Source organism: Crinia signifera, chromosome 3, assembly GCF_055691185.1.
Source record: "Crinia signifera chromosome 3, ASM5569118v1, whole genome shotgun sequence".
Lineage (NCBI taxonomy): Eukaryota > Metazoa > Chordata > Amphibia > Anura > Myobatrachidae > Crinia > Crinia signifera.
Genome location: NC_139219.1, coordinates 284,016,103 through 284,042,897, shown reverse-complemented (window position 1 = coordinate 284,042,897; position 26,795 = coordinate 284,016,103). Strand labels below are relative to the sequence as shown.

General features: G+C 43.5%; 1 protein-coding gene across 2 annotated transcripts in view; it reads left to right on the top strand.

Annotated features, from left to right (window-relative positions):
* The window catches only part of RASA2 (RAS p21 protein activator 2), a 155,624-nt gene that overhangs the window by 75,370 nt on the left and 53,459 nt on the right, over positions 1–26,795 (top strand). For both annotated transcript variants that reach the window (XM_083178322.1, XM_083178321.1), the window contains exons 2-4: positions 11,522–11,639; positions 19,173–19,276; positions 23,520–23,614. In XM_083178322.1, the coding sequence (XP_083034448.1) occupies positions 11,563–11,639; positions 19,173–19,276; positions 23,520–23,614 (276 nt within the window). In that variant the 5' untranslated portion in view covers positions 11,522–11,562. The remainder of the gene's footprint in view (positions 1–11,521; positions 11,640–19,172; positions 19,277–23,519; positions 23,615–26,795) is intronic.

Here is a 26,795-nt window from a genome sequence, read left to right as displayed (position 1 = left end):
GGCATGGTGCGGCCGCCGCTGCTCTCATCTGGCTCCATGGAGGGTATGGATGGTGCGGGCACCGCTGCAGCACAACCTCTCAACTGGCTACATGAGGGGGGCTCCCAAGTGCCACCCTCCAGTGTCCCCGTTATTCCTTAGTTACCTTTTTAATTTATAGTTTTGCAGAATCTCCTGACACTTCATTATTGTAACTTTTTTCACTTCAACCGTAGTACATTTTACTAATTAAACTCAGGTTTTGGAATGTCTCAGTACATTAGTTTCTCATCCATTAATTGATTAACTGCCTCTGGGTGAACCTGACTGTTACCTATTTAATTCCATTATGTGCTGTTGGAATGCACCTGCCCCACTGCTCAGTGATTCCTATGCCCTTGAAACTGCTGCCACAACTGTAAATCTGAATCAGTAATTGTCTGTAGCGAACTTCTACCAATTGTAAAGCATAGTGGAATATGCTCTTGTGAGTGGTGGGCCCAGGTGCAAAAGTATAATTTGGTCCCCACACAGGTGGGCGACAAGTACACAAACTGCTGGTCTGGGCAGTGTCCATTATTAACTACTGTGCACGGCACAGCTTTTGTCCGTGTGGGGTTTCACCGAAGCGTGTGAAATGGGCCTTACGGTCGAGTTTAGCCACGAGTAGCAGCTAAACCTGACCAAACTAGTGGGCATATATGAGTGCTCGTATGGGTGACTTTTCACTGAGTTTAACTCTCCAAACCCATGAAAACATTTGAATATGGCCCATTGAGTCCCCAATAGTCATTTTATTTCTCTATATACGATAGTTATTATGTTTCACTGTAATTTACTGTTGACAAAACTAATAGACCAAATTGCTCTGCAAGTGTTCACTTCCTGACACACATTTTGCTGTGTAAAAATCTTGGGTTGCTGTTGCAGGATGTATTTTTGTTTTCATTTTTCATTTACATTGTGAAGCGACAACCAATCATTTTGCTTAATGTAGCCAGATCTGAGTAAACTGTATATCTCTATACACTTCATAATTCATCTGTCTGCTTCTGTTTCTGTACCCAATGTCATTGGCTGCCATGCAAGCCCATGCCATCACATTGCCTTCACTGTGTTTTACAGATGAGGTTATGGATGGATCATTTTGAGGCTTTTCCATATTTGTTTTCTTCTCATTATACTGGTACAGGATGATCCTGCAGTAGTTTGATTTGTACATATGGGGTGAATTAAGGTTTGCTCGTTATTTGTCCAATTTGGTCTGGGGATCAATGTTGTGGATGCTGCGCATGTGCAGACCCGATGTGCGCACGCCATCGGCGAGTATCACACTTGCCTGGCCGATGCCTGCTCAGGGCGAGCAGCTGACTTCAGTCGCCCTCCCCCTTTTCGTCCCTCCGCGGCCCAGATAAGTCAGTTCAGACTGGCATTAATCTGCGAGCGGCCCAAAAATCATTTGATGTTCTGCGACCATGTGTGGGGATGTGTAAGCGATTAACATTGCGGGAGAGGCTGCCGTTTGCTCAGGAGGAGGCCAAACAGTGTACCTGCTTGCTAGGCAGTGAAAATACGCAGCTTAGTGAGCAGGTCCGAATCAGGCCCATAGTATGCAGCTTGCGATAGTGTCCAAATTTATTTTAGTTTGCACTTTGTTAATGAACCCTCCTGTTTTTGCACTCATGGGGCAATTCAGTTGTACTGCCGTTTGGGCCTGCATGCTGTCTGTGGACTTTTTGCATCGCATTGAATACAGTGATAATTAGCACCTGGGAATTAGTGCCCAGGGAGAGATGTTGGGTCATTCCATGATAACAAACGTTACATTTTTACTAAAAAGATCATGTGGAATATATTTCTGGAGCGTTTGTGTGGTACATGATAGGCTTATTTTGATGCAAGGATAGTCATGAAAACTGGTAACAAACGTTACAAAAGACCATTTCATGGAATGACCCTGTTGCTTTGTTTGCTGTTTATACTTGTGGCATAGACTTATGGTGTGTACACACGGTGAGATTCACTTGCTATTCGACTGCTATACAATCTTTGCTAACTCTGTACTTTTTACATACAATTCTTTCTATCTACATCTGATTTGCACTATATAGTAATTTCTGCCCTGTCTATCTGGGTTTCGATTTGTGCTGTCACAGGAAGGCGCATCAGGAGCGCAAGGTAAAAAAAACTATGCGATCTACATGTGATTTGGACTATATAGTCAAAATCTCATGCTGGATTGTACAGTGTGTACACAGCATTAGACTATTCTAATCTCTTTATTGATTATATAAAGCCCTGTACAGACAGGGGGATTTGTGCTCAGCACACATCGCTGGTTAGACCACTCATACACTCGTAGCGCTCTGTGCTAATCAGTGCTTTCTGTAGCACATGCAGGCAATCAATCTAGAGCCTGACTGCAGGTGCTAAGGATCTGAACGGACGATGGCGATGCGTGGTACCACCCATCGCTATAGGGCACACACACTGGGTGATGTGTGCTTATTTTCTTAGTGATCTACAAACTAAGCCATCAGGAAAAATCACCCATGTGTATGCCCCTGAAGACAACTGCGCCATCCTACCCAGTGCCTACAGTACCTTCTTTCTGGTTATAATGCAAACAATACAAAGTGTTGTATGTATTATTTGTTTCATTAAAAGGTATAGCTAACAGTTCCCAGTATGTTCCAGAAGCACCCATTGTTGCAAAAGCAGTCAACACATTACTGTTTGATCAAAATGTTGTCTTTAAAAATCCACATATGTTCTAATCTGCTTTCCTGATGCTATAACTGTAATTAGTACATGCAACTACATCCCCTTCTGTGCAGTAATACTGTGTTCTCGTTCTCCGTTTTGCACCCACGCACTTTAGATCATCTCAGATTCTAATGCTTTTCGAAGAACACTTCCCTCCTGGATGTTTTGTAATACCTTTTTTTGTTATTTAGTCCTGCCACTTGCCCAACATTTGAAGCCTTTCAATCTATTTTATTTGAGATAAGAAAAGGTGAATATGGTCCCTCCCAAATCCATAAACAGCCCTTGACCTCTTTTCCTGTAACCAGCACCAAGCTGAACCAGATGGATTGACAATGCCCTAGCTGGGGAAATAGTTGTCATTGTTCTTTACAGGCATGCTACAGGTTACCAGCAAACACAGACTCTGCATGCCAACACTTATAGAACTACAAGTGCCAGAATGCCTAGACATGAAGGACCCGCTAACACCTACAATCTGCCTGTAAAGAAAATATTCAAATTAAAGACAGGATACCGAATGTTAGATCATTTATTGAACAGCAACTGGTTGGCGGCAACCTTTAAGCTCTTGTGTATGGCTGCCGCCACCCAGGACTTCCAGTGTTGTTTTTTTTCTTGCCTGCTCCTTCCCCTCTGTTTAACTGCCATTTGCTGTCTCAGTCTGGCTCATATAAGCCAGTCCAAGGGAGTGTGACGATGACCCTGTGAGCCTTGATTGACCAATCGCGACTAGTGCCAACATTTCTTTACATGGGCCATTCATTGTGTACGTAGGGCAATGCCAGGCTCTGCACTAATGGTTGATCATCTTTTGCTGATCTGAATGGTCAGTCCCTCGAATGGTTTTTCTGTATTCTACTGTATTTGGTATAAAGAGAGATTGTTGTATATTATGCCCAATATTCCATCCTAACGGAATATTGGGGGTATTTAATTATTATTAATTTTTTTTCAATTCCGCTGATCGCACCCGGATGGGTCTCTTTTCTCAAACACCCTTCGCACGTCAGCATGGGGGGCAATGAGGTGATATTTGTCTCACTTGGCTCGGCAGGCTCAAACTGATTAGCAAGTGAATTGCTCTGTCAGACGCCATCTATTGGCGGTCATGGGGAGAAACAATTGAATTGCCTCAAACAACACTTTTAATTTAATCACAAGTTTCTTACCCAAACTATACCATCATACAGATTTTCTCTCCTCTCGGCTCTTCACAAGGTCTGCATTTCTCTTCCGCACACATTACTCGCTCTGATTTACACACATCCGGAATGCTATCCCATGCAAGATAACTCTCCTATAGTTTTGCGATAGCTAGTATCTGTCCTTGTGTATCCAAGCCTGTTTAGTTTTGTATACAAAGCTTGCAAGCAGGGCCTTCCTTCCTATTGGTGGTCTGTTATTACCCAGATTTGCTCTATCTCTGTTGTTTCCAACTGTGAAATTAAATTTGCCTGCGCTAGATTAACTGTTAAAATATAATAATCTCAGCTGGGCCCCACTGCATTGGTGTGTGGTGCCGGGATCCCTCCGACCACGCCGCCAGAGGAGACTTTCTAAAGGCACTGCTCACAACAATTGATAGACAGCAGTCTCTATTGGCAAGTCGGCATCATACATTTACAGATTAAGAAGCCCCTGAGTAATATTTAGCCTTTGTACTGCCCGTAAGATTCTGATTACTTATCAGAATTGTCAGCCCGTAAACCCCATACATGTGCAGTTTTTTGGACAATCCTCTGCAAAATGCATAATTGTCTTAATTCATCGCAGGTACTTGGGGGGCCTTTAATCTCGTTTTCTTAGGAATTTTTGAGTCTGCTTTGCTAAGAAAGTGAGCATGAGTAATATCAGAATGAGATTCCATTGCCACTGGGATAAATGTATAGTATTTCCCTGCAATACCAGGTTAGAGCAGAGGTCAAACTACTGTATGAAAGAAGAAGTGTCTATCTTCTGCCTACTCCTGTCTGAACCAACCGCCTAGCCTCTCTCGCCCTCTGGTCACCGATAATGCATCACATGGAAGGGAAGTAGAATTGGGGGGACCTATGCCTCGGCACTTTCTCTTTTACTTACTATTCTTAAATAATAGACATTAGGGGGTGGGGGGGGGGGGCACATGTTTGGATTATTATGATGATGATGGTGATAGAGGATTTATGCAAAAAATCGAATGTTGACACAGTTGACATGAGCACTAAGACATAGCACCGCGTCCCCTCGCATGGATCGATGCACTCGCAATGGTTTGGGCACACCATTTTATTCTCCCACTAAGCCCTAGTGGATGGTAGGGCATGAAATAACTCTTGTCTGCACATGTTGAAAACCCCATGTCGACCTTTTGACTGTCATGCTTCCCCATGTTGACCTAATGACCCTGACAACCTAATGACTGATGTCGACCTTCCTGCATGTCGACCTAATGCTTGTCGACCTACTTGCTGGTGACCTAATGACCGTATCCCACTTGATCAGCGATTGTATATACTACCCCATGGGGAGGTATTTGGCTGCCATTTATTATATTCCCATTGTGGATCTTAATGGAACATTATAAATTCTATCTCTATTTGCCAAATCATTAAGAACTGTACAGTGGTGTCACCCGGTGTAGTAACTCATGGTGCTTGTGCGCGCTGAAAGATTGGGGGATGTGGCCTATCAGAAGGGGCGTGGCCTGTACCATGATTGTAGTACCTGCAGATTGCACATTTTGGCGAACTTTGTAATACCCATTACACATAAAGCCACATGCCATAATGCCAATTACACATTATGCCGCACCGCGTGATGGCAATTAAACAGTGTGCCCCCAACAAAGGTTACTTTTTTCTCCTACACTTTTCCTGGCTACCACTGTGTTATAAAGCGGTCTCGTGCAACCTGACGGTCACCACTAACACAATATTAACCTGAGATTGGTTCTCTAAGCCTCTTGGCTCTAGATGGTATTTTTGTTGGTTAGTGTATTTCTGTAATGTTACCTAGTTTTGACTGGTGCAGAATTCTTCTCTTTGTGTTATAGAACAGCAACGCTGCAGATGGCGTAACTTCTCTGCCTGCCTCCCTCCTAACTAATCATATCAGTATACAGACATCTTATGAAGTGAACAATCCTGTTACAGTTTGTTTGCTTCATTACTGTTTGAGCCTAAAGGTGCCCACACACGGTAAGATTTATTAAACGATATGGCCTTTTCCGACTGATAGTAACAACCAATTATTTAATGACTTACTGTGTGTGGGCATGATCATGATCTAATGAGGGTTGTTTATCCAGTTTGCTGATCCCATCAGCAGGCAGAAAGATAAACAGCCCATTGTGTAGGATTTGGCCACATTGTTCCATGTGTAGGCATGATAAATGATGTGCCCGTGACCCGGCTACCGGCAGCAGCATCCTCCCGCTCCCCCACCTTCCCTGCAGTACCAGCTGCCAGGCAGAAGTTTTCGGAACTCCCATTCAAATGAATGGTGACCGCTGATTGGCTGAGAGAGTGCCAAGCCAATCAGCGGCGGCCACTAATGTGAATGGGCGTTTTGAAATCTCCTGCCTGCCGCTACCGCAGCCTCTTATCGGCTTCTGGCATCCGTATCTTCCGCTCCAGGGTCACCTTCTGATGGGTCTCGTGGATAGATATTGGGGGTATTCAATCCCGGTTCACAACTGTCATTCCGGCCCGACAGCCGTGATCCTGGCCCATTTTCATTTTGTTCGACCGCAGATCGCCAGGCACGATTCAATGTCCCATGTCGCGATTAGCTAAAAGGGGAGTGTCTGGGGGCGTGTCTGCATAAACGGCGGCGGATTGTCGATATTCGGCCGCAATCGTGACAATTCATGGCCGAAATCGACAAAACAGGCCGACTGCTTTTGAAGTCGGCCCCATTCTGTCGATCTGCCTCTTCAATGCTGCTTATTTATGAATTTTTTTTTTTTTTTAAAGCACCAACTTTTTCAATAGCTCTTAGGGCAGTATTCAATGAGAAAAATTCTCCGTGTTTTATGGCGAGTTTGTGCTTTTCTCGCCTTGGATGGAGACTTTTGCTCTCCAAAAGCGAGCAACCCTATTCAATGTGAAATATTCGCCGTCTCTCTCCGTGTAGAAATTCTCCATCTTTTGATGGAGAGCTGGAATGTGAACTTTTAATCTAAAAGGTTTTTTTTTTTAATTTTGGTGTCAAAAAAATCAGGTTTTTTGGTACTCTTTACCTAGTACGGCGCCCGTCGCGGGCATCGCGGGTACATTTATGTGTGGCCGCGACGCGATGCCCGCGATTTCCCATTGAAACCAATGTTAAACATGAAAATCGTGTCGGTCGCGTCGCGGCCGGCCATAAATGTACCCGCGATGCCCGCGACGCGATGCTCCCGATTTCCCATAGGAATCAATGTTAAAAGGCGAGATGGACCCGATTTTACTGTTAAATGGCTCAATCCACCCGATTTGGCCATAGGAATCAATGTTAAATGGGCCACAGAGCCCATTAACCCTTAAATGTCCCCCCAAATTTTTAACGCCACCACACGATCCACGCCAACCCGAAGCGTGGCGAGCGCAGCGAGCCCGCGAGGGGCGGCGGTACGCGTCCTCCGACCTTTTCATGCCCTACTATCCACTACGGCGTGGTGTGAGAATATAATAGTGTGGCAAGCGCAGCCAGCCACCGAGCCCGAAGCGTGGCGAGGGGACGCGGATACCTTCACAGTTATGCGCGTCCCCTCGCGGGCTTCACAGGTGTCCGTGGCGACGTGGACACCTGTGAAGCCCGCGAGGGGACGCGTCTACCTGTGAAGGTATCCGCGTCCCCTCGCGGGGCTCGCCACGCTTCGGGCTCGGTGGCTCGCTGCGCTCGCCACACTATTATATTCTCACACCACGCCCTAGTGGATAGTAGGGCATGAAAAGGTCGGAGGACGCGTACCGCCGCCCCTCGCGGGCTCGCTGCGCTCGCCACGCTTCGGGTTGGCGTGGATCGTGGGGTGGCGTTAAAAATTTGGGGGGACATTTAAGGGTTAATTTGGCCTATTTGGCCCCAAATCGGGTCCATTGAGGCATTTAACAGTAAAATCGCGGTCAATCTGCCGTTTTAACATTGTTTCCTATGGGAAAATCGCGGTCATCGCGGCCATTCCGATTTACCCGCGATGCCCGCGATTACCGCGATTTTTACCCCCGACGCCCGCGATTTCAATCGTGGGCGCCGTTCTAGGTAAAGAGTACCGTTTTTTTTTTCTGTGAAGGGGCATGTTATTTTTATTCATGTGCTTATAAAGCACATGAATATATATTTAATAAAAAAAAATATATTTTTTTTTTAATTTTTTTTTTTTTTTTTACACAGTGCAGCCAGCAGGGGGCCGGAGCGCTCGAGCCGCTCATTAGATATTCATATATTCACTGCACCCGAACGTAACTATGCATGAACGGTGCAGTGAATACTGGGTCCCCCGCTGGCTATAGGGGGGTGCAGCCTGGGTCCTGGAGAGCCCCCCTCCCCTCCACAGTCCTCTGGAGCAGCCAGGGAGACTTTAATCTCTCTGGCTGCTTCCGGCTCCCTGAAAGCTCCCTGCTCCCTGCAGGGGTTAAGACTCGCCGCGAGTGGCGGCGAGTCTTAACCACATTGAATAGAGGGAGCAGGAGTGGCAGCGAGCCCTCCGGAACACGGAGAGTGCATGGAGAGCGAAATAAAACGCTCTCCATGCACGGAGAACTTTTTCATTGAATACTGCCCTTAGAAATAGCTCTTAGAAATAAAATAAGTTTTATTATTAACACACCCAGAAACACACCCAGAAATTACCAATTCATTGTAGTAGGTTCTACATTGACTTTTTTTTTTATTTATTTTTTAAAGTAGTGAAAAGTATGTTTTTAATTTAACCAACCTTAGTTTGCATAAAAAAAAATTGTCACCTTGAATCTAGCTGTAATACTGCCCAAAGAATTGCTACTGCTGTAAACCTGGGACCTACTACATATTCCCCAGTGTGATTCCTTATGCATAACCAGATTTATTCCTGTCTTTTAAAGAATTATTTTTGTTTTTAAAGTCAATGAACTTTTAAAGTGACTTTACAGTGTTATTGGCAGCCATAGCAGATGTGTTAAAAAAAAACTGCGACGATTGACTTACTGATTTCGGCATAAATGTTTGTTTCTGCAATGCTAGTATTTGCAGGGTTCTGTATAATGCAAGTTTTCACACATCTGCTCTCTTTACTCCTTGTCTCACTGTGTAAATTTTAATTGACCTGATCAATGCAAATAAGTGGACTGTTTTCTTACTAGCTGGTTGACAAGCTTGGGCTTCATCACAAAAGGCTGGCTTTTTTACTACCACATCCTAATATATAGATTCCAGGGTTAAACTTTACCAGAGGAAATGCAATCCTATGTAGTAGTTTGCACTATGCGATAAGCTAAAGTGATGGTATCCGCATTCCGATGCTTGGGATGCTGGCAGACAGAAGGCTTGACAGCGGAATCTCAATAAGCAGTATCCTCGGTGGGAACATCCAGGTATTAAGTATTTCAACACTCCCGCCTAATCCTCTACATGCAGCCAAACCCTGTCACCCCCCCCCCCCCCCCCCCCCCCACTGCCTAACCATATGCCCTTATTGCATATCTCCACCCCATACCCCCTTGGTTCCTAACACTAAACCTTCCTTTTATAGCGGGCAACCTCCCACAGCTTAACCTTCGTCCACACAGCCTAACCTTACCTCCCCTATATTGCCAAACCCTTATTCCCCCCACCCCCCCCCCCCCACTGCCTTCAGCACGGCCTTACCCTAACCAGCTCTGGCATTCATTAGTTGGGATGCCGGCTCTGGCACTGTGATGCAGTTCTTCTGACCAGTTTTGAGCTGTCAAATGCATCCCAACCCAAAGCTGTGCAAAAATAAGCAGGGCATGACAATCCACCACACAACAACCTATAATGTGGCACGCATCCATTATCATTAGGCGACAAAACCCTTTTTGTACATTAGATTGAGATGTGAGCTCTTTTAAACTATAAATGGTCTATGGACATCCTATAATAACACTGTGCTGGATGGGTCTCTCTGAAAGCAGGCTTACTAGTATCTGTCTAATTAGTTTATTTAAATTATTACAAGAACATTTGGTACAATATTTCTGCTGGTTCTAGACAAAGATAACATAAAAATTGACGATTGCCCTCTAAATATTTAAATGAGAAGAAAACTTATACATTGGTGACACGGAATGTCTCAAAGTGTCTTAAATTTATTTATTGAGCAGTGATTTCAAAGCCAAATGAGACCTGGTTTTATTTATGGGATATATTTAAGTCTGTTAAAGCATACCTGTCATTGCCACACAACTGCACATGACCGAACAAGGGTGTGAACAGACAGCAAGTAATTATATTTACTGTGTGTTAAATCTTTATAGTTTGTTTGTTCAACTTTGTACATGTCTGCTGGATGTTGGCTATGCTGGGCTGCTAAAAATATCTGTGTATCAATGGAAAAGTGAACAGGCCATATATAATTGGTGGAACGGTGCTCAGTGTGACCATTTGATGTCATCAAACTTTTAGTATGTAGTACAAGAAATATCACATGAGAGCGTTGCCCCAGGAAATCTATGTGGTATGTGTGAGAACTGGTCATTGCTATAGGCTTTTACTAAAGCTGTACTCTTACTTATAGTGTTCCAAAAACCCCATGATCGGTTCAATTTTAATAAATGCTAGAACAAAAGGCTCATTAAGACTACATATCTTGTTCTCTATTGTGTTCCTAAAGTAGAAAAAATATCCACTGCACCTTAAAATATAAACCTTTAATGGGTGAGTGTGTTGCCACCTTGATCAAAGACGGGATTACCAAAATGGCATAGACCTACCATGTCACAGGATTTTAATAAATTCCGAATATAATGGGAAATCTCAAATGGTCTATTATTCCATGCATATGGAGGCAATCTGTATGCATAATTTTGCACTATGCAATGCCCAATGGTATCCTAGTGAGCTATCTGTAGTATGTTGGCTCAGCACGACTCCACCATCTTGTATTTCTCTACATCTTTTCAACTATCATCAGTAGACTTATGCCCCATACAGACGACTAGGGGCATATTAGCAAGGCCACTGGTCAACATTGAACATATCTGTTACCTGTGATGTCGTCCATGGCTGCTAACCATGCAGGTCATGAAGGTGGTGGTGGTGGTGGGGGATATTAAGTATACACACTACATAAAAAAAAAAGATATCATTCAATAGGGTCCTTCTGAGTGCTACCTTTTTAAATTCTTATCTTCTATGTATGGGGCTTTATTCTACTGACCTTTTGCCTTGGCTCTGGGAGAAGATCATTCATAAGGGGTGTGTACACACGCTGTGAATGCCTTGCTATTTGATCAGAATCAAATCGCAAGGCAAATGCATTCAATTTGGACTATATATTACATATCCACTATATATAGTCTTGCCTGCACAGTTTATTTTTTCTATTCGATGGGGGGCGGTGCATCGGGATCGAATTGAATGCCTTTCGATTTCCATTCAATTTGATTACAATGAGATTTTGCTTTATATAAGCATTACATAACATTGAACAGTGTGTATTCGGCGTTAATTTTTGCGCTTCTTGTTTGCTGCCAATGTCAACTTTGGGCCATGCAGAGAGAATTAAGTGTTACTAAAAATTGTATGCCATTGTATATAACGGATTTGACAGCTGCGCAGAAGTATTATTGTCAAATGTTTGTTTCTTCATTTACAGGTGAGGCAAAAAATCTTCTACCTTATCCAGGACCAAACAAAATGAGGGACTGCTTCTGCACTGTGAATCTGGACCAGGAGGAAATTTTTAGGACCAATGTTGTTGAAAAGTCACTCAAGTAAGATGCGGAATGTGTTCTTTCTCTGGGTACAGAGGTATTGTGTGGGTCCTCTATAATTCAGCTAAAGGTGGAATCTATCATATCCAAAATACTTGGGACCAGATTTTTTTTTAATTTTGGCTTTTTCTGTCATTTGGAATATTTGTATATCATAATGAGATATGTCATGGTTGGGACCCAAGATGCATTGGTTCTTTTATTAGTGTTCACTCTAGGAGTGACACCGGGCAGGGCGCTGGGTGGCAGACCGGCACACCGACGTCACAGCTGGGGGCGTGCCCGGGCCGCCGCGTCACCAGAGGAGGCGTGCCCGGGCCGCCGCGTCACCAGAGGAGGCGTGCCCGGGCCGCCGCGTCACCAGAGGAGGCGTGCCTGGGCCGCCGCGTCACCAAAGCGGGCGTGCCCGGGCTTCCTCCGTAGTCCGTGAGCTGCCGGGGAAGCCTAGCGCCGCCGAGATTGCGGTGCCTGGAGCTTCCCCGGGCACAACATTAGTCAGGCAGCAGGCTCTTTTAGCGGGGCGCTGCTGGAGGGGCAGGGCGCATTTTGCCCTTTAGAAATCGGGCAGGGCGCAGCGCCCCGCTAAAACAGCCTAGCGGGAACACTATTTTATACCTTATACACAGCCTGGAGGCATTTTTATATAACCTTTTTAATAATTTTGTGTGTTAAGCTAAGTTTGCGTACACTAAACCATCAGAAAGCATCGGTGTCACTATCTTAGTCAATGTTGGAATTTGGGATGGGATTTTCAGGTATGGAAGACGCAACCTGTATTGCTAAACTCTGTTCGGAGCTGCTCATCTTTCTAATGGCGTTGCTTGGGGGATTTTTGATTTGGTATTTCCTCATCTTTGATGCCACTGCATACGCCAGTTAAGTTAGCCGCTAGGTGGATCGCAATTGTCCCCTCGCGCCGTACACTAAGTAAGTTCCGTAGTGTAAGCGTAAGACCAGAAATTACCCCCCCTTTTTTTAACCGCAAAACATCAAAGTATTGTTCAACTGCAAGCATCTGCTGCATTCATTGCTGAGTGAGCGCTACAAATGTGTCCTCATACAGTACAGCTTTGCTGCTTCATGCCAAACAACCAAAGCCATATAACCAACACTTGAAGTATCCAATTGGCCATTAACTTTTCTCCTGAACTCCGGATCACCCCCAAACCCCCTGAACCCCCCTCCTCCCTCACTTATTTTTTTCGGTATAAAGGTACCAGACTCTTGCAAAGCCTCACAGGACCTGGGGTGCCAAGAGGGGCAGTTTGGCACGAAGATGTATGAGGATATATTTGTATGTAACAGGTACATATTGTTGTAAAGAGTGTGTTTAATCATTCATTTCAGTCCCTGTCCCAGTGGAGCTTCCAGTCAGAGGGGGGTATCCTATTGCCGGCAGTAACTTACTGTACAGCATACACAGGCAAAATATTGTGATTTTTAGCATGATGGTAGTATCAGGCTGTCCAATTATAGCCTGTTTTTGCTGTACAGTAAATGACCCGTATTTGGACGATAACACGTGGGACCCAGGATAACTTCCCGGACGCATGTTATCACGAACAAACTGATTTAATAGGGCTGTTATTGGGGATTCTGCTTCCCATGCCTGAGGTATGTGGCGCATTTTCCCCAATAAATGATGGCAATCAGAGCTAATTTGATAGCCCTGGGCTAATAAAACACCCTGTTTTAATTTATTTGCTCATAAATGCGAATGAGTCAATCCATTCAGGTATGAGTTTGTGAAAGTGTTTGTTTCATGAAATTTGCGTGCATCTGATAACTTTGAGATCCAATTAGAAATGGCAATTTGCAGTAGTCACCACGAGTTTTCTGCAAAATGGACACAAAAGGGACAACTGTGATAGCAGGACCATAAAGCAGGAACCCCCCCCCCCCCCCCAACCATCTAAAACATACCGATGGTTAATACAAGTATTTCTTCTGCTGAGAATCGCATTATGTTAATGATACACAGATGGGGTCTTCTTACGTCAGACATCACCAACCCAGTAAATTGGTTTTCAGCTCAGGAACGGTGATATAATCAGTAACGTCACTGATAAGCCACCCCAGATCTATATACGTGTATGTAACAGTGCTCCCTGACTGAGCACAGCACACAGCACTGAAATAAGCAGCATGTGCGAAGGATGAACGATCTGCAGAATCGGACATTAACGTCACATCACATTCACATAACATTAAACAGTCTGAGCACAGGAAATTGTGGGCTGTGGATCAAAAAAAACAAAAGCCGCATTTAGCTTTATCTTTTATTTTTTTAATTTTTTACGAGTCAAGCATGTCTTGCTAGTTTCCGTTTAATCCCAATGAACTCGCATAGTCTGCCGTTGGTGACCGTCAGTGGTAGAATGACTGATCGTGCTATTCAGTGGTAGAATGACTGATCGTGCTATCGCAGTGACTTCTGTAAACACGCTTTAGTGACTTAAAGGAAGGTGCCACATTCTAATTGTCAGAAGTTGCAGTTATACGGGAAGTCGTAATGCATTGACCACAGCAGTTGGAGCCTCATGTTTTTGCATCATTTCCTCCCTACTTGCGTCTTCAGTTAATGAATATTGCAAAAATATCTGTTCCGGTTGGTGTTATGCTGACGTCGTTTCCCTGTGAAATGTTTCTTTCACTGATAAATTGTTTGTTCATTCATCTGTACGTTCTTCGTGTACTTGATTTTATTAGTAAAGCATTTTGGAGATAGAAGTAATTTTAAGGGCCATTCACCATTTGCACGCAGTACGTGCAGCTCTTGTGGCTCAAACCAACATTCCTAAGAATTCATCTAATTTATTGACCAGAAAATGGTGACCTCCGAGACGGATGATGAACAATAAAGGAAAATGTTAAGTGACCTATTCCTGACGAGCCTTTCCCAGTTTAACAAGTAGTAGTGTTTTTGGAACCCTCTATGCAGACTTCCCATTCAAGCAGTTCTGAAGGCCACAAGTTGGGCACCTCCATAAAATTGTTGGACGTTTGAAAGGTGCTTCTTCAGTAGGGAGAGAGTTGTCATCAGTGGTCATATAAAAAAAATGTCTAGATCACTGCGTTGGTAAATCAGTATTGAGGTTGTTGTAGCCCCCCCCCAGGACCGATCGCTTGTGGTTCTCCTATGTATAGAGGGTAGATTGCACCATATATGGCAGGAAGTCTCGGCATTGAGATCATTAAACCATAGTATTTCATAAACCCAGGAGCTTGTATCACAACAAATTGGACAGCTGCGCCACTGGTTAAAGGTCATATTTTGTTTAACTGGGCTACCCGAGATCTTAAGTGTAATGGTGCCCATACAATCCTTCGATTTCAACCTCAACTGTGCGATGCATCGAAGGATTGTATGCGCGTTGAATGTGTCACCTGACGTGATGTGCGGGCCCACCGGTCGAGTGTTGTGTCGATGGATATTATGTTCTGCACATAATATTTATCGAATTGCATGAGTGATCACATTTGCTGCACGTTTTTTGTTATGTCAGTCATCCTGATAAAAAATATAGTCCCAACCCCCTGTTCCATCAGGTTCAGAAAGGAAAAAGCGTCACTCCACGGACTTAGCTTGTTTCATTTTAATCCGTTTTTGTAGATTTCAAATGGTTTCTGTCAACGTTTCAGGACCCACAGGTCTTTTCAACAGGATGTGTAACCAAAAGTGCAAATAGTGCTGTGCTGGTGTCTAAAATGCTGCTCTCAACTGCTGTGGTAATGAAGCAGGTTTTCCACAATAAGCCCAGGAAGCACAAAAAAATGAGGCGCTCATAATTTAAGGACACCAAAACAAAGAGTTTCTTGTATCCCCCAATATGAAAACAGTCGCTTTTGGGAGGTTTGCATTGCATTGTATCACCAATACAATGTAGAAATAGACTGGATGTCTTTCTTACAGGTAATGCTGTTGGATTTGTTAGAGGACATTATGAATATGGTTTGTCCAGAGAATTTATACATTTTATCAGCTTTAGAATTTTTTTTTTAATCTTTCCAAAATATTAAAACGTATTTATTAAAGCAATATATTTACTACATATTTATATTGATAGCAGGGACATGTTTGTCTAACCTTTAACCCTGTAACGCAGTATAGTACACCTGTGTGTCCGGAAGCGCACACATGATTACCACAGAGATGAGTCAGTCCCATAGTCATGCTGCTGTGGTATAGCTTAGTAAAAGTAAAAAAAAAAAAAAAGCTATTTTTGAGCAACAACAGAGGTGTGAAACTAGACTCAGTCCCAGAGATGATGTGCTTTGACTCCAAAGACTGCAATCCTGTGTGATTGACAAAATCTAATTGTTCTAAAAATGTTTGCATAAACTACTAGCTTTTATAAGAAAAGTGTGTCACAATAAACTAGTGTATTAGAGGAAGTCTTGATTATACAAAATCCGGACAGTTTGTAGACCCTACTGACAAATACAGGTGTGTTCTGGTAAGTATTTTCACCCTACCCCTAATTCTACTCCTAACACTCCGCTCCTCCAGCTTAACCCTAACCATTCTCTCCTGCAACTTAACCATAATCATCTCATGCAACCCAACATTAAAACCCCTCTCACCATCCCCCCAATGCCCAACTCTAAGTGGGCTGACTTTGACGTTCAGGGTTTCCATTAGGCCAACATTAGCCACTTGTTAATGACTCCTCTCACTACATTGTAGTAGGGTAAAATGCTGACATTACCAGGCTCGTACACAGTCACTTGGAACCACTTATTCCACCAGGTTCCTACCACCAGTATCTGGAACCACGTATTTATGTGTGTATGTGTACACTGCTGCAACACCACCTGGTTTGTGTCAGCTAATTCTCCATTGGACTTTTTACTATGGTCAGTGCTACTTTTGGAAGCGGGCAGAGGGCTTGAGTTTGGAAACATCAGCCTCAAGTCTCTTCATACTTATAAAGATAAGTTCATATTTGCAATCTTTGCATCAGGAAGTTATGACTTCCAAAATTGGATTATAGCTCAATCAACAGAAATACGTCAGTTGAGTTCACTCTCAATATTCGCACAGAATCAAGTTATCTATTTGGATTTAACTGAATTGACAGCGTTGCGTTGATTTAGGTTTATTATTGGAATATTTGGTTTTAAACAGTATTTTGACTTAAATAAAAAAAAAAAGGAGACCATTATTTGTTAAGACCACTCTTAGAAAACTCCAAAATACTGGCATGCAAAAAGAAAAAGGATTCCCTGCCCAGAGCAAATGGTTTAATCTAATGGGTTGGGATAGTTTGGTCTACAGCAAGTTGGTCGACATGGGTCTAGGTTGACATGGGTTTAGGTCGACAGGTCAATAGGTCGACTTAGGGTTTTCACTGTTTTTTACCTGAATGTCGACATGGGCACAGTTTCCAGTGCACCGCATCCCCTTGCTTCGCTCGCAATGCTTCGGGCATGGTGCTTTGCTGCGCTCGGCACACTATTTTATTCTCCCACCATGTCCTAGTGGGCACATGTCGGCTTGAAAAAACAGTGAAAAACCCCATGTCAACCTTTTAACTGTCGACCTAGACACTGGCGACCAAACGCTTGTGTCTACCTAATGACCTGTCCCCATGTCGACATAACGGTGTCGACCCAATGCTTATCGACCAACTTGCTGTAGACCCAATGACCGTATACCAATCTCATGTGACACAATAGGTTTTGTTTATTACCTATATTTCAGTTAATATTCTCTCTATGGGTTACACAGATTGTTTCTAAAATACAATTATTTAAAAAGCATTAGATAGGCTTAATTTTGGGCATATGCGTCAATTTTTTTAAATAAAGATTTAGCCATCTGCAATGGTCCCTCGGCATGTGTGTTTTTTGGGGGGAGGGGTTTGTTTGTTTTTATGCAATGGCTTTCTTTTCTCAACTTTCCCAATCACCAATATCACTACACAGGGCTGTCCTTTTTGTATCCCTAAATATTTGTATTAGCCGATGATTCCCTGACTCAATCACTCGGTTTATCACCTCACTTTCCTGGCCTTTTGATACAAGTCTCCCCTTGCAAGTTATCCATCTGAGGATATTGTTGTCCTAATCTACTCTTTCCCAGGGTGTGGTATAGGGTAACGACAGTCGGGATCCCGACTACTCAGACAGCATGGTGAGTGCAACAAAGCTCTCCACATATTCTATTCTCCCTCTATTCTCACGAGGAAGAATAGCGGGTGGCCATCGGGCACCCGTCTGTCGGAGTTTTGATAGTCGACTATCAAAACTGCTCTCCATGACTTGCAATGCTGCCATGTTGCAGCCCTACTTTCCCAGCTTAGTGACTGGTTTCTACCTTCCTTCTTAAAGCCTACACAGGACCTGGAGGGGCCGTTACCTATGGCCTTCCCCTGTCCAATCTTCTCTGGTCTCCCAGCCAGCTCCCACCAAAACACTGTTTGCTCCCTTTGACTATTAAGGATGCCCTGAGGGTTTGGGACGTCAAACTTCTTCCAACCAGGAACATCCCTAAACGTTCTTGACCTTTTGCTCCCTCACCTTCATGCTTCCTATGGGTGCCATTGCTCTATCCGATTCATCTTCTTTCTTTCTACATGTCCATATGTACACTGAAATGCATGTAAAACTAGACATATTTTAATTACTACAAGGGCCATCATTGCCCAACGTTGGACATTTTCTTCTACCCCTCTATTGGCTGAAGTCCTCTAAAAACCCAATTTTACTTTTGAGGTAGAATAAGGAAAATCCCTTGTTTCCATGTCCTATACTCCTCCCCTTTTGTGAAGTGGTTTTCTTGGCATATACAGTATATGAAACGGAGGGTAACCGCACTCCTACCAGGAACCGGGCCCCACACTGCCCTTTCCCATCATTGCTCTGTCATTTCACTTGGTGACTTTTATTCTCGTGTGTCTTGTGTATTCTATGCTCACTGTTGTATGTTAATATGCATTCATATGCCCTGTCCTTCTATGTTCCCATATCCATCATCAAGTGTATTATTAAAAAAATAGTGCAATTCTCTAAAAGTTTACGTTCAATACATTTGAAAATATGTTTATACTATTCTACGTCCACACAGAGTTCCGACTAAGGGGGTGTTTGGTACTGATCGGTCCTCCGCATATTCGCTTAGACTGACTGTTCTTTCCGAATGGTAGAGAAATCGTACGATGGTCAATGTGCGAGGGGATGTGTTCGCGTACATCCCGACGCATGGTACTGAGGGTATTCTGGCGGGATGTGTTTCAGGGCTCGCTAAGCAGTGAACGCCTGCTGCTTACTGCGCCTTGCTGAATCAGTCCCTTTGCCGATGCAGGGTTGTATGGCATAACTATCTCGCTGCGGCAGTGCACCTATTAAACAGAACATGTCATGTTTGCACGCACATAAATATAATTTTAGCTATGTATCCCATCCACATAAGGAATTCAAATCTAGAAATGTATGCGTTTCAGCAGTAGTAGTTCTGCTGACCCAAGTCGTTTTAGTCTGTGATTTGTTCTGTTCTCTAAACCGCTTTCTTTCTCTTCTTTTCATCCGCAGCCCGTTTTATGGTGAAGATTTTTACTTTGAAATCCCAAGACCATTCCACAACTTATCCTTTTATATCTATGATAAGAGCCTTTTACAGCGAGACCTACGGATCGGTGAGCAGATTCTGGCAAATCCCCTTACAGATGGTTACTAATACGGTTATGGTATAAATGATGGATTGAGTGTAGGTCAACACTAGTGGTCTACAGTGGGTAGGTTGACCTTTTAAATGGTCAACATACTCATGTGTCGACAGTGACAAGTCGACACAAGCAAAATGTCGACCTTGTCATAGTCGACGCTGGAAGGGTCGACACAAATTTTTCATGTTTTTGTGTGTATCGGTGTACTGCGTTCCCTCACATGGCTCGCTGTGCTCGGCACACTGGTCTTCCTCTATTCCCTAGTGGATGGCAAAGACTGAACCAAGTCGGTCTAAACCAACAAAACATGAAAAACTTGTGTCAACCTTTTAAGTTATTACCATGTCTGTCAACCTTTATGTCAAGGTCCACCTTGAGTATGTCGGCCATTTAAAGCTGTCGACTTACTCACTGTTGACCATTAGTGGTCAGCCTAGAGTCAATCTATCATGAGTCTGGATAGTCCACTAATACAGAGAGCAAGGTTGAAGCGGCTACGTGTGTGTGTGTGTGTGTGTGTGTGTGTGTGTGTGTGTGTGTAAAATCTCATATATTGAAGATTGAACGCTTCCTAGTCTCTAATATCCTGCAGGCTGTACACCTAGCTAATTGATATATACGTGAAATTCTTTCTACTTCCTACATCCTGAGGCATTGTTGAGCTGTACAATACTGACATTTCAGTGAAATGGTATCTCTAGACAGATAATGAAGTTTACCTTGGTATACATTACTACTTAAGGGGCTGTTTATTATTGATCCAAGTCAAAGTCTAGGCATGTTAAACAGACTTCTGTACTTTCATATATCATATAATAAAAGCCTGACATAGCTCCTCACCTCAATAGTGCATCGGTGGCCCTAGATGGCGCCTGGCAGGCATGCTCCCCCAGGCCCCCCCCTCACTACACATATACACCTCATCATGTCCAGTATCCCACTCAATTTGACTGGCTGGTGCTCTTTTTCCATATTGTTCAACTGAGTAAACAAACTTCTTATTGCTTTCTAGGCAAAATCTCTTTCAAATCGAATGAAGTCTTATTTATTTTGTGTGGTTTTTATTTATTTTTATACAGAACCAGAGCCATTAAGCACATTCTACCTGTATAAAAGATTCATCAGTGCCTGGCTCGTAGGGGATCTACGTCAATTTATTGTTCTGTTTTTTTAAATCCTCCTTTGTTTTGGTGGCGTTGCGCATGGGAAAATTAAGACCAAGTATAAAAGTATGTGTCTGGGATCAGATATATTTAATATAAAAATCCTGAATGACCATATATTCTACCCATACGTTGTATGGCTCAAATTGCTGCTCGGCAATCTTTCAGTATTAACAGTTTCTTATACACAGTACAGTAGCGTACACATAATCCAAAACGCTGTACAGAGAATATTTGAACATTCACATGCCCTGCCCCAGTGGAGGAAACCCACGCAAGCACGGGGAGAATATACAAACTCTGCACAGTTAGGGCCAAGGCTGGGAACCCATGGCCTCAGCACTGAGAGGCAGTAATGCTAACCATTATACCAAATGAGGAGAGAGGGCACTGCTCGTGAGAGCTTACATTCTAAAAGGGAGGGGCACACAGACAGGAGTGACACAGAAGGGGTAGTAGTGAACATAAGCAGAAGGCTAGGATGAAATATGGCTGAGTTTATTGAAGATATGGGTCTTGAAAACCCATTAAAAGTTCCAGTGTGTGTGCTTGTGTTTATTACTCCAGGCATCCAGCTGCTCACGTTTTGCAGTTTTACTACTGCACATCATACAACCACCTATACTACCTGGATTATTGTATAGAACTGTGTGCGCGTTGCGGTTAACCTCCCCGGGTTCAGGTTACTGGCATTCCGTAGTGTCTCTCAGATTTGCCCCAAGTCATACTTACTGCCTGCTCTGGTCTCTGCCTTTGCAGCCCCGGTGCCCTCAGTCTCTGAAGCGATAAGAACGGACAGCGTTGTTCTCCTACCCACTGCTAAACCTATTCAAATATAGTGCTGGATTATGCGCCAATTGGAGCTTGCGGTTCGGCAGCCAATCACTAATTGTGGCTGCTGGTCCATTAGCTCTGATTGGCTGGCAGTCATCACATCATTTGAAATGGCTTAATGACTGGTAGAGGAAGCCTGCTGTCAGTCCTTGTCACCTTCAGTGATTGATTGTGCCAGGGTCTGCGGCACCCTCTACAGTTTTCGGCTCCTGGAGTCCATAAGTGCTGGTGTCAATTTGTCTAGTCATAGGGCGGTATCCAATTACCTGTGATCAGTGATTGTGGGTAATTGCCTCGGCTGGGGCTATCCAGTTAGCGCCTATATGCCGGATAAAGCCCAGCTTATTGGATGTTTTGTCTCACCTGCCTTGGGAAGGTGAATCAGAATTCCAGAAAGCAACCAAATGGGGCTGTGTGGCCGTAAACACACGTTTCACTGAACGAGAAAATGTTTTTGTCTTGTTTTTTAATCTGCCCAGAATAAAGAAGATTAAAATTGCGAATATCATCCTTTTTCTGCTTCTGAAGTTTCTTCGGGGCTAATTGGATACTCCCCGTAGACTTTTTCAAAAATGTATTTTGTAAAAACTCAGTCTTACAATTAGGGCCAGCAAAAGCAGCTTTGAAATGTGACTGTCAAGATGTCTGCATTCCACACAGCCTAAAGATAATGAGGAAGAGGAAGGGATTTGCGGGTTAACCCTTATCCGCTTTCAAACAAACCTGTGCGGTGATTTTGTGGTGCAGACTTTCAAGTCTTTTCCCGTCAGCAGACTCGGTTGCAGCTGCAAGGAAATAAGACTCCTGATTCATGGTTTGAATTTCATAGTGAATTGAACATGGTGGTGTTGGGCTTTGTGAGACAGAAGTGTTTATGCTCCGGGACCTAAGTGCTGCTTTGTATGTTCATTGTGTAGTGAGGTTTCTGTGTTTTGTTATCACCCGTGTTATGTTCTTGATCACACACTTTTCTCTAATAGGTGCACAGAAATATCTATGTTTATTTACCGGCTGTACCTGTTTTGTTTAAATATAATTTGTTTTATACTTTTTTTCTTTCTTTCTAGAATGGTATATTTACACTGTGCCAAAATTAGTATTTTAGCAGGGTCAGCATGTGTAGTGTGCTACTTTTCGCCTGTGAGCTCATTGTATTATTGTTTTGTATAGGCTGTCACATAGGACGTTATCTTTTTAGCCCCAATGCATTTTCGACCGATTAAAAATGGCCTTATATCGTGATTAATGACCAGTACCCTATTAAAGGCGATTTTTATTGCTCGAAAATGAACCTCTGATCTTGCAAAAACATGAGATGAGGGATAAAATGGCCATACACTGTGGTGATTTTTCCCACAAGCCAACCCGGGACCTTCCCAGGTGGCAGGATCGCATTCGATATATTGCAATCCAAGAGATTGCTTCTGCAGCCAGTGCGACTCACAGGCTCTGGCACAATGTGCATGGGACCGCGTCATTCACCTGCAATTGGGCTCTTTTTCTGCAATTGATCACCGCAATCGCAGGAGATAAGCCCAAATTGCATAGTGCACGGGGGCCTTAAGTCTTGTGGCTGTTTATCGGGGATAATGTTTCATGGGTCTCAAGACCGCAAAGCAATCCGATAAGAGCTGGTATTGGAGTGGAAAGGACATGGTCATCGTGTCTAATCGGATAGCCCCCTGCAAACCTATTAGAAGCAGTAAAGTGCTAGAATATTATTATTGTTACCAGTTATTTTATATAGCGCACACATATTCCGCAGCGCTGTACAGAGAATATTTGAACATTCACATCAGTCCCTGCCCCAGTGGAGCTTACAATCTATATTCCCCACCACATGTACACGCGCACACAGGCATTCTAGAGTTAATTTTGTTGGGAACCAATTAATCTACCAGTATATTTTTCGATTGTGGGAGGAAACAGAAGTACCCAGAGAAAACCCACGCAAGCACAGGGAGAATATACAAACGCTGCACAGTTAGGGCCATGGTGGGAATCAAAGCCATGACCTCAGCGCTGTGACGCAGTAATGCTAACCACTACCCCATCCGTACTGCCTCCCATGCTGCTTTCGCCTGTTTTCATGTATGCTTTAGTATATTACATTGTGCATCAAGCTATAGTTGTTATGGCTACCATTTGTTTACATTTACTCGAACATTGTGAATTGCAGCCTTTTACACTATATTTCTGGCTTTCATTTACTACAGGAAAGGTTGCCATTAAAAAAGAGGATTTGTGCAGATACAATGGTAAAGAACCGTGGTTTCTTCTTCAGCCAATTGATTCCAATTCCGAAGTGCAGGTAAGGGTTAAATAAATTAATACAATTAAAAGACATTATAAAAAATGTACCCGAACTCTTGCACTCCGTTCTCTCCCATCGCACAACATTTACACTGTTGTCGTCCCCCGTACGCACACAATTGCTCGACTCGTGCTCTTTCCATGACCAACTCCTGATTAACATCAGTAACACTCTGTTTTATTTATAAAATGTCAAGTTCAGGACCAGTTTCTGATTTAAAAGGGCAGTGCTTTTGCTAGGCATGTTTTGGTAGTAAAATCATTGCCCTTTTAAATTTCAGGCATGCACACAATCGGAAGCATATGATTTAATTAATCAGGGCTTAGTAAATAAACCTAAGTGTGTTGCCTGAACTTCTTCGTGATCTGCGGACATGTTCCTTTTTGTGTGATATATAAGACACTTCCTGCTATATGCCAGCAAAGCCCAGCATCTGGTTTGTCAGGTTTTTATGTTTTGTTAAATTGACAACTATAGTGTGTGACAAAGACCTTATGAGGCAAGATCATAAACTTGGATGTGATATTACATAAGGAAGGATTTGGACACCTTAGCGAAAGGATAACATTTCAGAGGTTAGGCGAAACGTCATGCAGTGCTAGAGAATGGTACAGAAAGCAGTGGGTTGTATTACAATTAGGAGATGAAAATTAAGTGTCGGAGCTGTTTTAAAGGAAGTGTCTTCATACAGCAAGCCTCCGTACACCAAAACTGATTCACAAGACTGCACTTATTAATTTAATGCAGGGGTGGCCAAACCGGTCCTCGAGATCTACCAACGGTCCATGTTTTCCAGATCACCTAGCTGGTGCACAGCTGTAGTCAATACGAACGGTCACATTTTCAAACCTGCTGCATTCATTCCTACTATAGATCCTCAGGTTGCCTGGAAGGGAAGCGGTCATCTATTAGAATGAACTTAGGTCTACAGTCATTAGGTCGACCCCACTAGGTCGACTGGCAGGAAGGTCGACCTGACTTAAGGTCGACATGACTTAAGGTCGAATTTGCATTAAGGTCGACATGAGGAAGGTCGACTGGTCATAAGGTCGACATGGGTTTTTCACTGTTTTTTGAGCCAGGAAAGAAGTTAACTGTGGTGGGTGCGCATACAGTGCTCTCAAGCAGCCTGTGACAATTCAAGGTGTTATTCTTATGGCACCTTAAAAACAGAATGGCAGTCAATGGAATGAATTGATACCGGCGCTTTAAAAGGTCGACTCTTAGAGGTTTTAGTTTCCAAATATGTCCAGTACCAGGAGTAGGAGTACGTATGGTGAATACGGATATGATAATCCTCCAGATATGAAATGAAGCAGAGAAACAATATAGTGCATAACGTTTAAAACAACAAATTTAATAAAAGTAATGCACTCACAATTGTTAGGGGTTAAAAAGGCATGTAACACAAGGTCCCGGGGCACAGCAGGAGGTATACGGTCCGTCCCAGAGGCCAATCAGTTCCGGATACTGATATAGCCTGGATGCGTCCGTCACAATAGTCCCGATGTCCAGCGCAGGTACAAAGAGTCTGTATAGGAGAAATGGCAAGGCACGCCAAACGCGTTTCGGATCCTTAATGATCCTTCGTCAGTACTGATCTCGAGGACCGGTTTGGCCACCCCTGCATTAAATTAATAAGTGCAGTCTTGTGAATCAGTTTTGGTGTACGGAGGCTTGCTGTATGAAGACACTTCCTTTAAAACAGCTCCGACACTTAATTTTCATCTCCTATACAGACTCTTTGTACCTGCGCTGGACATCGGGACTATTGTGACGGACGCATCCAGGCTATATCAGTATCCGGAACTGATTGGCCTCTGGGACGGACCGTATACCTCCTGCTGTGCCCCGGGACCTTGTGTTACATGCCTTTTTAACCCCTAACAATTGTGAGTGCATTACTTTTATTAAATTTGTTGTTTTAAACGTTATGCACTATATTGTTTCTCTGCTTCATTTCATATCTGGAGGATTATCATATCCGTATTCACCATACGTACTCCTACTCCTGGTACTGGACATATTTGGAAACTAAAACCTCTAAGAGTCGACCTTTTAAAGCGCCGGTATCAATTCATTCCATTGACTGTTTTTTGAGCCGACATGTGCCGACAGGCGGTATTTCATGCCCTACCATCCACTAGGGCGTGGTGGGAGAATAAAATAGTGTGCCGAGAGCAGCGAGGCACCGTGCCCGAAGCATCGCGAGCGATGCGAGGGTCCGATTCTCATTGCCAACTGTGTCCATGTCGACTGTGTCGACATTCGGATAAAAAAACAGTGAAAAACCCATGTCGACCTTATGACCAGTCGAGCTTCCTCATGTCGACCTTTATGCAAATTCGACCTTAAGTCGTGTCGACCTTGGCCCATGTCGACCTTAAGTCAGGTCGACCTTCCTGCCAGTCGACCTAGTGGGGTCGACCTAATGACTGTAGACCTAAGTTCATTCTGACAGATGTACCGATTCCGCCTGGAAAACATGCACCGTTGGTAGATCTTGAGGACAGGTTTGGCCACCCCTGATTTAATGTGTGCCCCTTCTATATCTGTATGTGTATTAGTCTGAGACTCTATACAAAGCACAAATGAACATGGTGTGAAACATAAAAAATCAGTGACCACTGCATCTTAAACCTTTGTATATAAGGACTGATTCAGAGTTGATCGCAAAATCGTTCTCGAAGGGCAAAACCATGTGCACTGCAGATAAGGCAGATGCAGAGAGGGTTACATTTGGATGAGTTATTTTGTTTCTGGATGCTTTATTTTTACACTGCAATTTAGATTTCAGTTTGAACACACCCCACCGAAATGTAACTCTCTCACCGAATATACAAGTATAACATCATATAACTCAGAGCAGGCTCGTGAAGCAGTTTTGTCACAGGTGATTGCAAATAAGGTGCACAGGTGAAGTTAAAATCTGGTCTTCGCAGGCAGTGTCCCACAAGACCTGGCTCACTGAGATGGTAACAGAGATGCGGGAGAATTCAATGTTTTTCAGAGATTGCAAAACCTGAGGAAAGACTGTATAGAGTGCAGAGGCCCTGCCTTCTACTTTATTCAATTTTTAGTTTGTTGCAAGCCTTGATGCTAAGAAAGTATTTGATACGGTCATGGACTCCTTTATTGCGCATGTGTTAAATGAGGGCCTTTGGTCATAAGTTCTCCC